General features: G+C 39.7%; 1 protein-coding gene across 1 annotated transcript in view; it reads left to right on the forward strand.

Annotated features, from left to right (window-relative positions):
• Window positions 1-10589, forward strand: part of gpc1b (glypican 1b) — a 61121-nt gene extending 50532 nt beyond the window's left edge. Inside the window, exons 6-11 of the mRNA XM_019262196.2 lie at window positions 2387-2552; window positions 2738-2868; window positions 5217-5342; window positions 5683-5816; window positions 6398-6573; window positions 7008-10589. Of these exons, the coding sequence (XP_019117741.1) occupies window positions 2387-2552; window positions 2738-2868; window positions 5217-5342; window positions 5683-5816; window positions 6398-6573; window positions 7008-7216 (942 nt within the window). The 3' untranslated portion in view covers window positions 7217-10589. The remainder of the gene's footprint in view (window positions 1-2386; window positions 2553-2737; window positions 2869-5216; window positions 5343-5682; window positions 5817-6397; window positions 6574-7007) is intronic.
• The last annotated feature ends 3390 nt before the right edge of the window (window positions 10590-13979 follow it).

Consider the following 13979-nt stretch of genomic DNA (forward strand, 5'->3'; position numbering starts at 1 on the left):
AGTATTAATTTCTCCCTTCGCTTTGCTCCGGGGCTGCACCAGTTGCTGTGTCCTTAACTTTTTCCGGACTGTTTTATTCCCTCGGGTGAGGGAGTGGAGGAAGTAGGCCACGCGCCACATAGCTCACTCTAGAGGCAAGGAGTCTGGATTGGCTCGCTCTATAACACATGGGGGGAGAGGTCGCTCATATATCCTTACTAATTACAGAGGAAAGACAAGCAAGGGGGGGGGCAGAAGAGTCTCTGTTGCTGTAGGCAATATACAGTAAAAGGTACTGACAGGTATGGTGAGCACGTTTTGAAGGTGAGGCAAGGACATGTGAGGAAGTTATAACACAGTCATGTCAAAGAGTTACGCATACGAACATCAAAGAGAGAATATAAGACCTAAACCTGTCTCTTGATACCTCTTGAGAGGCCACAGTATAGAGATGATTCGAATCACAGAGCGTGTGTTTAGTCTTTTCTTTTACTTAAAGGTGGAGATTTGCTCTTATTCTCCTGTTTTAGTTTATCACATTAACAATCAATAATTTAATCATTAATGAAGATAATCCTCAGTTTTTAGTCCTAATTATAGGAGTTATTGCCGTTTCTAATTTGAGAGTCTCTCTTTTACCAGTCCCTGGAGCACCACAGCTCCAAGGTTACAGAGGAAGTTGTCAACATCAACCCCCAATTAGCACCATGGAGGAGTTACACACTGTTTCATGTCTGTTGTGCCTGGCCTGGGATTCCCAGCATTAATACTGTATGGATGATGTAACAGAAACAAGATTAATGGCTGTCTGTCCTTAACAAGTATTTCATTAACATCACCCTGGGTTTTTTTTTTTTAACTCCCCTGCCAACGCCCCTCTGTGAATCGTATAGCTTTTTTAACACTCCCTTATCTCTCTCATTTTCAGTCTTTCCCTCCGCTCATCCCTGCACACTCCCTTCCCTCACTCACCAAAAAAACATTCGTCTGACTCATCCCTGGCTAATGAGTGGTGGGGTAAAGATGGGAGGAGGGAAGAAAAGGAGGGCAGGAGTGAGGATCTGACTCATGTCTCATATGACTTCAGATTAAGCCTGGGAATGTGGTTATGGCTTTTCTGTGTCACTTATTTCTCTTTATACTGTTCTCCTTGTGCAACTGGCAATGATTATCAAATTCTATTGGTCTCTTTTATACATGCATTTACTAAATTAGGCTTATTATGTATTTTTTTTAAAATGTGGTTTAAGATTTTTATTTAGAGTTGAAACATTGACAAAACAAATAACTTTTGCCTCATGTGTATTAAATATGATTATCTTAAACTTTAATGATCCTTGTGGGGAAATTGGATTGATACACCCATAAATAGTTGTTGGATAAATAAAATAAAAAAAGAACAGAACACAGTGATGATTGTTTGAAACTTTACCTCCAATATTTTTAACTGATGAAAGAATGTATATAAATGTTGTAGAAAGTGTGGCTCACAAAAGAAATGATAAAACTAGAGGAGCAACCGTAGTTAATGCTGATCACCGCTTGATCAGAGGACAATTCTACTTTCTATGGTCTGAAAAATGACCATTTCTATGTCCAGTTATACCGAGCAGACTTGAACTTTTACTGACAGGTCTGTAGAGTGTAGAGTCTGTCCATTTGTTTTCCCACCTGATCCCTGTTGTTGTCCTATTTTGACCGTATATTTGTTAAAAGCTGTTTTTTACTGTCACTTTGCTGTTGGAAGAACAGTTTCCAGGAAAAGCATCAGGCTGGCCCAGATGTCAGCTTAGAGGAGCTTTGTATGCGTAGCTGGGCTCGTTCTCTCTCTCTCTCTCTCTCTCTCTCTCTCTCTCTCTCTCTCTCTCTCTCTCTCACTCCCTCTCTCACCCACACGCTTCCTGAGGTTTTGTATGCATAGCTGGTCTCTCTTGTGAACAGAGCTTACTGGTATTAACCCAGTTTCACTTTTCGCGCACCGAGGCTCTTTCCTGGGGGAGCAGCCTCATGAGATAGAGAGAGAAATGGAAGACTCGGGAAGGATGGAGTGAGGGACTGAGAATACTTGTATGAATGTCAGGGCCTTTTCATCCGCATCTGAAACAAAAAGTGAATTCTCCCAAAGTGGTTTCCAAGGAAACTGTGCTGAATGAAAGTCTGGTGCAAACTAAAAAAAAAGGTCACCATGGGAGGTGACCTCCCACAGTTCTGTGACTGTCATTGTCTGGACAAAGAAATTTCCATCTTCACATCTTATTAAAACTTAACTCTCCTGTACAGTAGCAACAGGTTTTTTTTAACTGTTAGAGTGGTCAGGTTTTTTAGACTATTAGTTCATATATGCTTGACTAAACAGTCATTTTTCATCCAGGTGGTGTGTGTTTATTTTTGCCGTGCCCTACCCCAGGTGCAGCTGAGCCAGGAGTGCATGAAGGCCATGATGAGGATGACTTACTGTCCCCACTGTCGCGGCATGGCCTCCGCCAGACCTTGTGCCAACTACTGCAGCAACGTCATGAAGGGCTGTCTGGCCAACCAGGCTGACCTCAACACCGAGTGGAAGCATCTGGCAGGTAGGGAGCACACACACTTTCACACTTTCACATGTGCATCCAATTCAGCCATATGTTTGCTTAAAAGTTCACCCGACACATGATGTTACTTTGTACCGTTAATTCAGCAGAAACGCTCTACCAATGTACTACATATGAACCATTTCACGCATTCTTCACACTAACTGTTCCTCCTGTCTTTGTAGAAACAATGATACAGGTGGCTGATCTCTTTGATGGCCCATCTGGTGTGGATAGCGTGATCCTCTCTCTCCCGTATCGCATATCAGAAGGCATCGTTACCATGAGCGAGAATTTACAGTCCATCAACAGCAAGGTCAGAGCACACATTGATACGCACATACAGTTGTGTATAGCTCCACACAATACAAAGACATCAAATGGTATTGTGAGCTGAGCCACACGATTGTAAACATAAGTCAGATCAACCCTAAATAACCATGATCCTATAATATTAGTAGATGTGATGTTTTGAAGCGTCTTCTGAGAGGAAATAAATATGCTGATGCATGAGGTGCAGAATGTATGCCATTTGAAATAAGATCATTTTTTAGATTATGTCTGGAGGTTGCTCTAGCTGTAGTTGAATGATGCAATGTGAAAAAAGGGTTGAACAATATTGAAAATATATTATAAATGCCAAATGTACATTTGCAGCAAACTACCATGGGTAAAAACATCCATCAGCCAGTACATGGCAGCTTCATGGCATTTCCTGACACTTAACCTCTCTAGTTAGACTTAAATAAATGTAGATCATTTTTTCCTGCTCGAGGGAAGTCAATCAAAGTCAAATTGGCAAACATATATATATAAAACTGTTGGCACTCTATTTTAAAAGACCCTGCAAGCCTGTTCTCTCGATCAGCTTCTATTATGAACAAGGTGGTCCTACGTGAACAAACTTAGAACAGTTTTATTTTTATTTTTTCTTTCACGAGAAAAAGATTTCTGTGTTCGTGTTGTTGTCTCGTCTGTTCGCAGTGGTGAGAAGGGTTGGGGCTCAGTTGGGGGAAAAAAAAATGTGAGGTCACACGCTTCCATTCACCAATCAGGATTTAGGAATGTTGGAATTGAAATGAGATGTTGTGAGATTGTTTACTTTTGTAGCCAGGCGACTGTCTATCAAACCTACTCAAAGCGCACCCACAGTCCCAATGAAGCGGATTAGCTGATTAGCTTTTTTACTCATGAATATTTGATGTTATGGAGAAATACAGAGAAAGTTTCAGGGGCTTTGAAATATTCATATCACCTTGTAAAGCAGTAGAAATAGTACCAAGAAAATAAAAAATCTTTCTTGTCTCAGGAAAAATGTGACTGTGCAAACTAATATACATACCCTGGATCCATCAATTCAGTCTTTTCTCACTACACTATTTCATCAATGTGAGCAATTAACACCTATCCTGCCTCTAAATTAATGCTGTTGCAAAGTTCTGTGTGCCTGATTGAAAATAAAAAGGATGTGAGTCATGTCAGAGACTGCAGGCCAAGCATTTACGTCACTGTTTAATGGTGTTTGAGCAACAGTTTTATATGATCCTTAAAAGGCACTGACAGCAATGGAAATCTGACTGAGTTGTTTGGTGAAGGTGGAAAACGGTGTAGACGGTGCGAGGAAAGACAAAGCTTCCTCTGTGCTGGTTTTTGCTGTTAAAGAGCCTGGCTGGCTTGAGGTGAGCCATAGCCTGGCAGACTGCCTCTGACCTGGTTCAGTATATGGTAATCACACTCAGCTTCAGCCTCTGATCTTCATCTCTAGGGTAAAGAGCTGTGTTGATCCCATAGAAGTCAATTTGTGACTATGGTCTAGTATTATGGTAGACACAGTGTAGGACAGATTATCTCCTTTTTACATAATCTGTTGACATCAAAAGCCATACGTTGTGTTATGTACTAACAAATGCAGATAAAGGTGATTGCAGAATGCGTAAAGTAAAGGTGCACAAGGGATCTGCCACTACTCAGACAACAAAGTCAGCACCATATCTTTTTTATGTCCATTATTCAATCTACTGTACTGTGAACCACACAAAACCAGCGAGTTATGCTGACAGAAACACCTGCAAGCAGGATTATTTAATAGTTATGTGTGAAGGTTCAAAGGCTTGAGGCTCCTCTATGCAAGCCAGATTGGATGACAGATTGACTGCAGTCTTACCGTGCTCCCTAGGCTCCATTTATAAAATGTAACCCCCATAGGGACAACTAGAATCATTCTTCTGAAGCGATGCTGTGATTGACTCTTGGGGTCATGCAAATAACAAGTACCAATCATCACTGTTGATATATGAAAGATATTTTTGCATGTTCTTGCTCATGTTCTTTGTGTACTAAGTAGGTTCAACAAACACGAAATGTTTTGCTGATGCAGTATGAGTATGGGTTTACAGGATTCTATTCAGAGAGCTAGTTCAAGTGTTAGATTTATTTCTGTCTTGTTAACACCAGCATTAATAACGTATGAACTACATATGGTTGGAAATATAACATTCAAAGAGTAAGCCTGAAGCCTTATTTAACAGTTGTAGATGAAGATGAACTTACTTAGATCTGTTTTAGGTTTTGCAGTGCTTGGGAAACTGTGAATAGAACTGAGTCAATTTACTCCCCTCTCATGTACCTTCTCTCCACATTTCTGTCTTGTATTTTCTCCTCCAGTTGTTCCAAGCATGTGGCGTCCCTAGAGAGGGGGGGACCGGCAGCACAGGAGTTGACGACATGAAGAAAGGGAAGGTTATAGTGGAGGACAAGTTGGGATCCAGCTCTAGCAAAATGGACAAACTGGTTAGTATTTGCCCAACTGAATCTGTGTCCTTGTTATTGCTCTCTGATGGCCTAATACGGCCCTTTTTAAAAGGATGGTTTATGATGCAGGAGTGATTGCTCATCATGGTCAATTAAACCACTTTTGCTGTTCGTTTCACCTTTACACAGACAACTATGGGGTGATTAGATGGCAATGAATACTTGGATGGATGAATGAGTCAGATGACTGAGCATTGCAGTTGGTTATTGAGGGAGCAAGAGTTTTCTTACTCTCCTGTTTGAGTCTGCTGTCATGCTGTAGTATCATTTGGACAAAATGTAAAACTTCATAAATTTGCTCTTGTCAACTATGTTTTAGGTGTCTGATGTAACCATGAACCTGAGGGAGTTGCAGCCGTACTGGGTTTCTCTCCCAAGTGTTCTGTGCAGTGACAGAGTGGCCACTGGAACAGGAGCCGAGGACAAGTGTTGGAACGGCATGAGCCGTGCCAGGTAGGTTATATAATCAGATAAAGAACTGTGTTTTCAAAATAAAATATCAAAGAATAAAAATGGACAATGATATCTTGTGAAATGGTGATGATTCATGCGCAATATAAAAGGAACTGCGAGCTGCTACTGAGGTGACCAGATATCTCAAGAACATATTTTTTTTGTAATATACTCAACTATAATTTCAAACTGCTGAAAAAGTAGTGCAAGCTACCAGATATCCTTTCCATAATGCATATTATTGTAATGAATCTGCATATTAAACCTAGACTGAGCATGTTTTGAAAGAAACCCATTTATAATAATTTAGTTAGAAATGGAAACTTGAATTCATAAGCAAAAATACAACATATCCATGCTCACTTCAGTACACTTTCAGCCTTATTTGGTCTGGTATAACCAGCATGAGGGCTAATGTTAAAAAAAAAAAAAATTCAATGTGCCATTATTCTGTCATTGCCTGTTTTAGCCACAGTGGCATGTGTTCATGAAATGTCACCAATTAAATTTGATGAGATGATGCAAGATTTCAGAGTATGTCTATATTTTATACATGTTGAACAAGTGTTCGTGTGTGGCAGGTACCTTCCAGAGGTGATTGGTGATGGTCTTGCCAGTCAGATCAACAATCCTGAAGTGGAAATTGACATCACCAAGCCAGACATGACAATACGCCAACAGATAATGCAGCTGAAGATCATGACACACCGCCTAAAGAATGCTCTCAACGGTCAGGATGTGGACTTTCAGGACACTAGTGAGTACTTTCCCTCTCACAGCCCACAAGTTTCGAAAAGACATTCCAAGAAAGTTCCTCTCAGATGACTCACTAATGATTAAAAACTTTTAAGTTCTTGATTAAGGGCAATAAACAACTATTCATCTGAGCAGGCAGCGCACTTCTATCTTTTTGAAGAATTGAGGTCATATTTTGTAGTGCATAATGTAACTAATACAGGGTGATGCTGGCAGTAAAATTCTCATCCTTTTTCTGGGGCCTGCACCTGGACTGTCAACCTCATATTTCTTGCTGGTAGTTAAGCAAATACTGTATATGCACAGTATGTTTAATATGTATGAGTATATGGCAGCGGTCTTAAAATGTTAATTCTATGAATACACAGCCAACAATGCTTGTAATTTCTCTGCATGCCATACCATTAAACTCATGTCCTGATCTCCTTTGAATAGGTGATGATGTTAGCGGTTCTGGAAGTGGCTCGTGCCCAGATGGTGGATCGTGTTCCCGGAGCCCAGGCCTCATTGTCCCTGCCACTGACCAACCCATAATCTACCAGTACCCTCCAGAAAATGAGAAGGTGAAAGCTTCGGCCAACCAGAACCTCCCCTGCATCACCATTTACTTGCTTTCACTGCTCATTTTGCTGCTCCGGCGATAATTGCTGGCGGAATCTACCAACTGGGACTGAGTTTGGGACACGGGTTGGGGAGAGTCTGAAAGGGGAAGAGGGAGAAGCTGGGGGTTAGTTACTTTGCCAAAACTAAATAAGTATATGGAAACAACAACAACAACAAAAAAAATCACTTGGATGGACTTCCTTTTGGTTTTGGATTAGAACAAAATGGAATTCCAAGTATTCATAAATGTTTCGGTTCTGCTCTTTTCTTTTATTTCTTGCTATATTATGACACCATTAGAGCTGGTCTTATCGCATCTTCTAATGTTTTGTTTCTGGTGTTTGGTTCTCTGAGATTATATCTGTACCTAGGACATGTGTAAGACTATATTGTTAACAGTATGTTGGTGTTGACACCACGGGGAGAGGGAGAATGGGGCTTTGCAGTGGCGCTCAGATACCTATATTTGATATTCCACTCCTCTAAAACAGCACTTGTGTTCAGTAGAATAATTTATTTATTAATAACTCAAACAATAGACCCCAGAGTATATAAATCACTCTCCGATATGTAAAGAAATGGTACACAGACCACAAACTTAGAAGAAATAAAATATTGAAAATGTTTAAAGGAGGATAATCTGGACAGAACAACCCACCAGGCCTGTTAATGCATTAAGCCTCACAGTGAGGATGAGGGCACTTCGCGTCAGCACTTTTTGCCATTTCATCATGTAAGCTGTAATAATAACCGTGATCACATTCACACTGACATGATCGTCTAATGTGGGAGTAACGTGACCCGTCCACCACTCCATCCATCCACTCATCCCTACCTCCCTCCCCCTCCTGCTGAGGCAGATCCCCCTCTCTCTCCAGAACCCACTGGCTGGCTGTGTAGGATCAACCCAAGAGTCTGGTGTAAGCAAAACACATGCTAGGCCTGGCCAGGTCTCAGATGACAGAAGCCTTCCCTCTATAGAGCACTGTATGTGGAACGGGGGTGTCAGTTTAAGATAGCCCCTGCAGCAAAAGATTGACAGTTCATGAATTTGGAAACGTGTAGCAGAACAGAAATGTACACAGAGGCAGAAACAAGGCTGTCATGCAGCGCTTCTTTTTTCAGTATTCTTTTTATGTGCACAGCAAAGCAAAAATATAATATGCATAATTTTGTGTGCTCTCTGCAAAGGCCCAGTGCTCCTTTTGATTAGCATCATAATTGCAGCTAGAAGTGTCATACAATTTTGAATTGCAGCAATGATCCATATCGTAGTCAAAGCCACACCATGCACATCTTTGAATTGTACTACTATTTCTATGGCAGACACAAGTGTACATATTTTTGATTGCTTCTTTGTTGTTTCCTAGAAAAAAAAAAAGCCAATTAGGTATCAACGTTTTTATAACAACCAGATCATTGTATGTTACAACTTTTATTTCATTCACCATCTGTCATAGTGTACCCATATCTGCCTTCCATTTTTCTGCAACTTTTTCTATATCAGTGCCTCTTTCTTCCCCACCCCCCCCCACCCCCTCTCTCTACTCCTCTCCCCGTTCATCAGTTGTAATGACCTTTGAAAAACGTTCCTCATGCTTCTACATGATGGCAAGGCAATATGACAATGACACAGTGCTTCATTATGTGTCAACCTTACTGGGAATGTCGTGGGAGACACAGCGTAAGGCTTTTTCCTGATGAGAAGCTTGCCGTTGAGGAAACACATTACCACATTTGAATTCAAAGAAATATCAAAGCTCTCATTAAAAAAAAAAAAAACGCTGTGTGCAGGATGATGGGACAGTGCTTGCATGGGTGTATATGTACGTGTGTGAATGCGTGTACTTGTCTTTGATTGATAGAGCAAATAAGAGACGGACAATAGAGGCTTTCGAAATATTGTTTGGTTACAGAAATGAAATGTATGGAAAGGTAATGGAATAACATTGTATGACGGACTGTTGTTCAACTGACAGCAACGGGAGATTAATATAGCTCATTTTTCAAAAAATGGGATTTTTCAACCTGCTACTGTAATAACTCCCAATCTATTTAGATGACATTGAGGCTTGCCAGTATTGTATATGACAGAGAAATTTAATGCAGAGGACATAAATTGACATGCTTTTTAAAGTATATCATTGCTTCAGTTGCACACTGGGACAATCCACTATAATTCATTTTATGACAGTTGATAATACTGCATATCCAATTAAGTAGTTGGGGACTCTGTCAAAGTTTGAGAAGCGCATCTATTGGATAATTAATTCTCTCAAAATGGGTAAGTTTGTTGTCATATGTGTTACCTGACAAGTTATTTTGATGGTATTTTCTTTTTTTTTTTCTTTCTTTTTTTTTGACATTCTTTATTAATGAATGCTATGTCTGCTGTGCATATGTCTAACTGTGTGAGTGTGTCTGTTTTTCTCTTAGTCCCTGGTTAAGAAATCTGCCTGTGACTGCCTTTGACACTTTGTCTAGGGTTGGGGTCAATTTTGAGATTTTAAAAGAGAGATGATATTAAATGTACCACTGGGGGGAAATATACACATTTTCAACCAAGAACAATTAGCAAAAAAAAAAGAACCACTTCCTTTTGTGGTCCTCTTGAAACATCTGAATATGAATGTGAACGCATTAAGCCCTGCTAAGGATGAGAGATGACTTCAACTGTGATGGTGACATTCCAATTCAAAGACGACTTGTAACTCACAACTTCAGTTTCAATGACTGCCTCACAATGTCATCGGCTGAAATTTGCACAACCCCCTCCCCCCCCTCTCTTCCCCTTCACCTTTTGATCTCATTAATTTGTTGCTCAAAGTCCCCCCTCCCGTTTTATAAAAAACCTGCACTTTTATGAGGCCAATAAATGGCGTTGTCTGCACAAAGACATCACAAAATAGTCGATCAATACGCGAGTCAACACCTTCCAGAAACGACTATTGATTAGCGATGTGTGTATGCAGATAGATATGGCCCAGCAAGACGTCTCCTGTTCAACTATGGTGAAACAGTGTAAACACAAAGACCCTGTGTGTGAGAGAGGGCAGGAGAAAGGTTTGTCCAGAACGCTGATCTAACATCAGTTTGAGCACCTCTGTCCTGCTCTCATTCATTAGGTGGCAAAAAATGCAAAGCTTGATTATCATCCCACCGTTTGAAGATAGCTTTATTCTACACTGAGTTGAATATGAGAGGAATTTCTTAAAGGTGCCAATTTATGAGTAAAAGAAGGTACTTTTAATTTTCTTGTTTTTATTTACTTTGGTTTTATTGTTATCAGAAATCTATGGAGAGTTTGTGCTTATGGTGAAAATAGATGCCAGAAAGAGGTTGAAAAATACAAATGTCTCATTTGCTGTTGTACCTGAAATCTTGTGTCAATTATATACATTGTAAGATTTTCAACATGCCTGTGTCCCGTGTCTTTAATAGTGGGTGTGTTTATGTTTGTGTGTTTGAGAAAAATATTATATATATATTGTTTTAAACTAACATCTGGTAGATCTTAAATCATCTTCCACAAACCATTTAACTCGAACACAACAACATGCAGATCCATTGTACCCTGTTTTTTTCAGGAGAAGGAAGTGTCTCCTCTTCTCCAAATTCTCCATCCCATCTGCTCAAGCTGTTTCCCATAGCGCACCGGGGCACACTGCCACCTAAAAAGGGCTAACTTGCTCCAGTGATGATGTCAGAGGTGACAGCTGCTGTCTGGTGTTGCCACACAGCAAAAACTGCCACATGGTCAGAGCACACTGAAGTGCTTTGTCTTGTTCTCTGTGTAGACAATGGAGTGATCGTCTCCCTCAGGATGGTTTTAACAAGGTGTACTTGACCGTGATCCTAGGGGAGACTGAGATGCCACGCTTCACATACAGCTGTGCTACATATGAAGAGGCTAAGCTAAGAAGCCTTGTGGTTCCTCTGCGACGCTGCAATGTTTCCATGTCTGTCATGAGGTTACAAATTATAGGAGCGAAAAATGCGAGGAGAGAAGCCAACATGCAGTTGGGTCAGGGCTGCAATATTTAACCAAGATTATGAATATTTAAAGTATGTCACAATAAATCTGCCAAAAGTGCCACCCTCTGTCCTTGTGGGTCGACCTTGTTCACACCAGCGTCTGTTTGATTTCATAGCATGGGGATTCAAAGAAACTCAATCTGTGTCCAAATAAATTGAACAATCCCAGCTCTCAAATTGTTTTTGAAATCAATCTTATATTTAATATATTTTAGTTAGTGATAGGCTGCATTTGTCTCCCAACAACGACAGTTGTATTATTCAATTTCACTGAACTTATTAGCCATCTTTCTGCAGTCCTCTTCCCTCGGCATCTGCTTCTGTGCACTCATACGGGCAGACACATTCACATTCTCGGCTATCGATTGCGTCTGAAGCTTTTCACCTTTTCTCTCACTCACAGCACACACAACTGCACAAAATGCACACCAGTTATTCTCAGGCTTTTGGCTACCAGTTTGCCCTTTGGTTCGCAGCACTTTTACGAGCGACTGCCTCGCAACCTTAGATGGTCTCTATATTGGAAATATCAGCTCAGCAGGGCAAAACACTTGTCAGTAAACTCTCCAAAGCTCAATACACCCTGAACTGCCTTTACCTTCAGGCTCCATTATGTCTTAGGATAAGATGCCACTAGGATTGTGCAATATTTCATGGAACCCATTGGAATATATCAGAAATGGAATCAATCGAGGGTAATGACATAGAACATAAAATTTGGAATACATTCTCAGTTCAGTATGAGAGAAAATTGCTGGGGAGCTGAATAACTTAAAAGAAATCCAATCTCTGGAGAGGTGGAGAAAATTGGTTTTCTGTCTTATTCTGTCCTCAGCAGCAGTGCAACGGTAAACCTACCAAATCTTTTTTAAAGCGACGTTAAAGTAAGTGAATGTTTGATAAAAAATAAACACGGTATTTGGAACAGTTATCTTATTGTCCCAGCTGCCTTATCCTTTCTATTTGAACTTGGATTTCACAAAGAATGTTCAGGTGTAATAGATCCATGTTCAGTGAGAAACACTCGCATGCAGTCTGTTCTCCATCGAAATCTCCCAGCGTGGATGTAAATGTGCACAGGGCTCTTTTGCCTTTTGGCTTATTAAACATATTCTCTCACCTTTTCCCCTTTTCTCTCTCTCTCTCTTTGATCCACTTTGTAATTGAGCTAAAGCCTCCCCCTCTCTCTATCTCTCTTGTTTCTCCCTCTCTCTAGTATTGAGCTGCCTGAGTTGTTATATAATTTCACATCAGTACTTATATTTGAGATCAAGGGCTTCACATCATTGCCTCTGTCAGATGAGTGAATATAAGATGGGTCAAACTACAAAAAGCTCACATGGATACACAGATGCCTCAGCCTTGTGTGGTACAAATGCACACACTGCCATCCAGTGGAGGAAGACAATCATTACACATTAAAGAAAAAATGAGCTCAAAATGAAAAACATGTCTTCAAATCTTCAAAAAGTATCTACAAACCCCATGAGGATAAGATATTTTGGTAATGACTAAGGGTCATGGGATATGTTGTACTTATTTATTAAATGTCTTGTAAAGTGGAATGTAAGCTACTTATGTACAGATTTCAGGTACATAACTTGATGCATAATCTCATGCCATTTTGGGAAATATTGTACTTTTTAACAACATTAGTTATTGGTACTATTGGTCACTGGTGACAATTTAAGAATTTTGAATACTTGTTGACTGAAAATTAAGAGGCAACTTTTCATGCATAGTTCCAGCTTCAGGATTTACTACTCTTCCTGAAATCATCTCAAGAACTTTAATAAAAAAAAAAAGTTCTACTTCCTGCAAACCAAACAATCAATTGGACAAGAAAGTAATCAGCAAATGAATCCATAATGCAAATAACTGTTAGCGGCAAGTCCAACCTAGTTAAAATGAACTCTGCCTGAACCAACTAAAACAGCAAAATCTGGCTTTTAATGCATGAGTGATAATAATGTAATGATATAATGTTGTAGATTTCAGGCTGTTGCGCTTCCATAACATGTTTTCTTTCAGACGGTCAGTAATCAACAGAAGTTTAATGGTCATCAATACTAGTTAAAAATGTGCCCTCATCACCTGTGCTGTCTCACAAAATGTATGTAATTTATTTTTTCAAAATCTGAGAAATCTCCACTTTAGTAGCGCTTACATACACCAAACTTCCAGTTTATATCTATGAAGGTTTTTACACAGGGGTTTGTTCATATATCATATATAGCCTGATTTAAATATCCTTTTATTCCTTAGAATGTGTCAAAAATGTTTTTTTTTATCGCTGCTGGAATTATTTTCTAATTTATGAAATGATAAAACAAAATTCCCTCTGTGTCTATGTCAACAAAAGGAACCCAGCTTTATCCACTACTCACATTTCTGCTCTGTAAATGTATGCAAATTAGCACATTTTAATGATATAATGCATCATTTACGCAATTAAACAGAAAAGTCTGGGGGGGAAAATTAATTAGTCTTAATTTAATTTTCTTTTCTTTTTTTATTAATAAACTGTAGTGTCTCCCCTTATTATCCATACATGATAACTAACATTTTCAAAGAGTATTTTTACAATGTGGTATTAGTACTCTTACTTTAGTACATGATCTGAATATTTCTAAACTAAAATATTGTGTCTGTCGACCTCTGGTGGTTGAAGTTCATGCTATCATGTAGAAGTGACAGGGTGTGTTTGGTCTGCTCAGCAGTGATGCTGGTTGTGCTTGATTGTGTTGATACAAGCATAAAAGCTTTGTG

This window comes from Larimichthys crocea, chromosome XII (assembly GCF_000972845.2).
Source record: "Larimichthys crocea isolate SSNF chromosome XII, L_crocea_2.0, whole genome shotgun sequence".
In the NCBI taxonomy this organism is placed as follows: Eukaryota; Metazoa; Chordata; class Actinopteri; family Sciaenidae; genus Larimichthys; species Larimichthys crocea.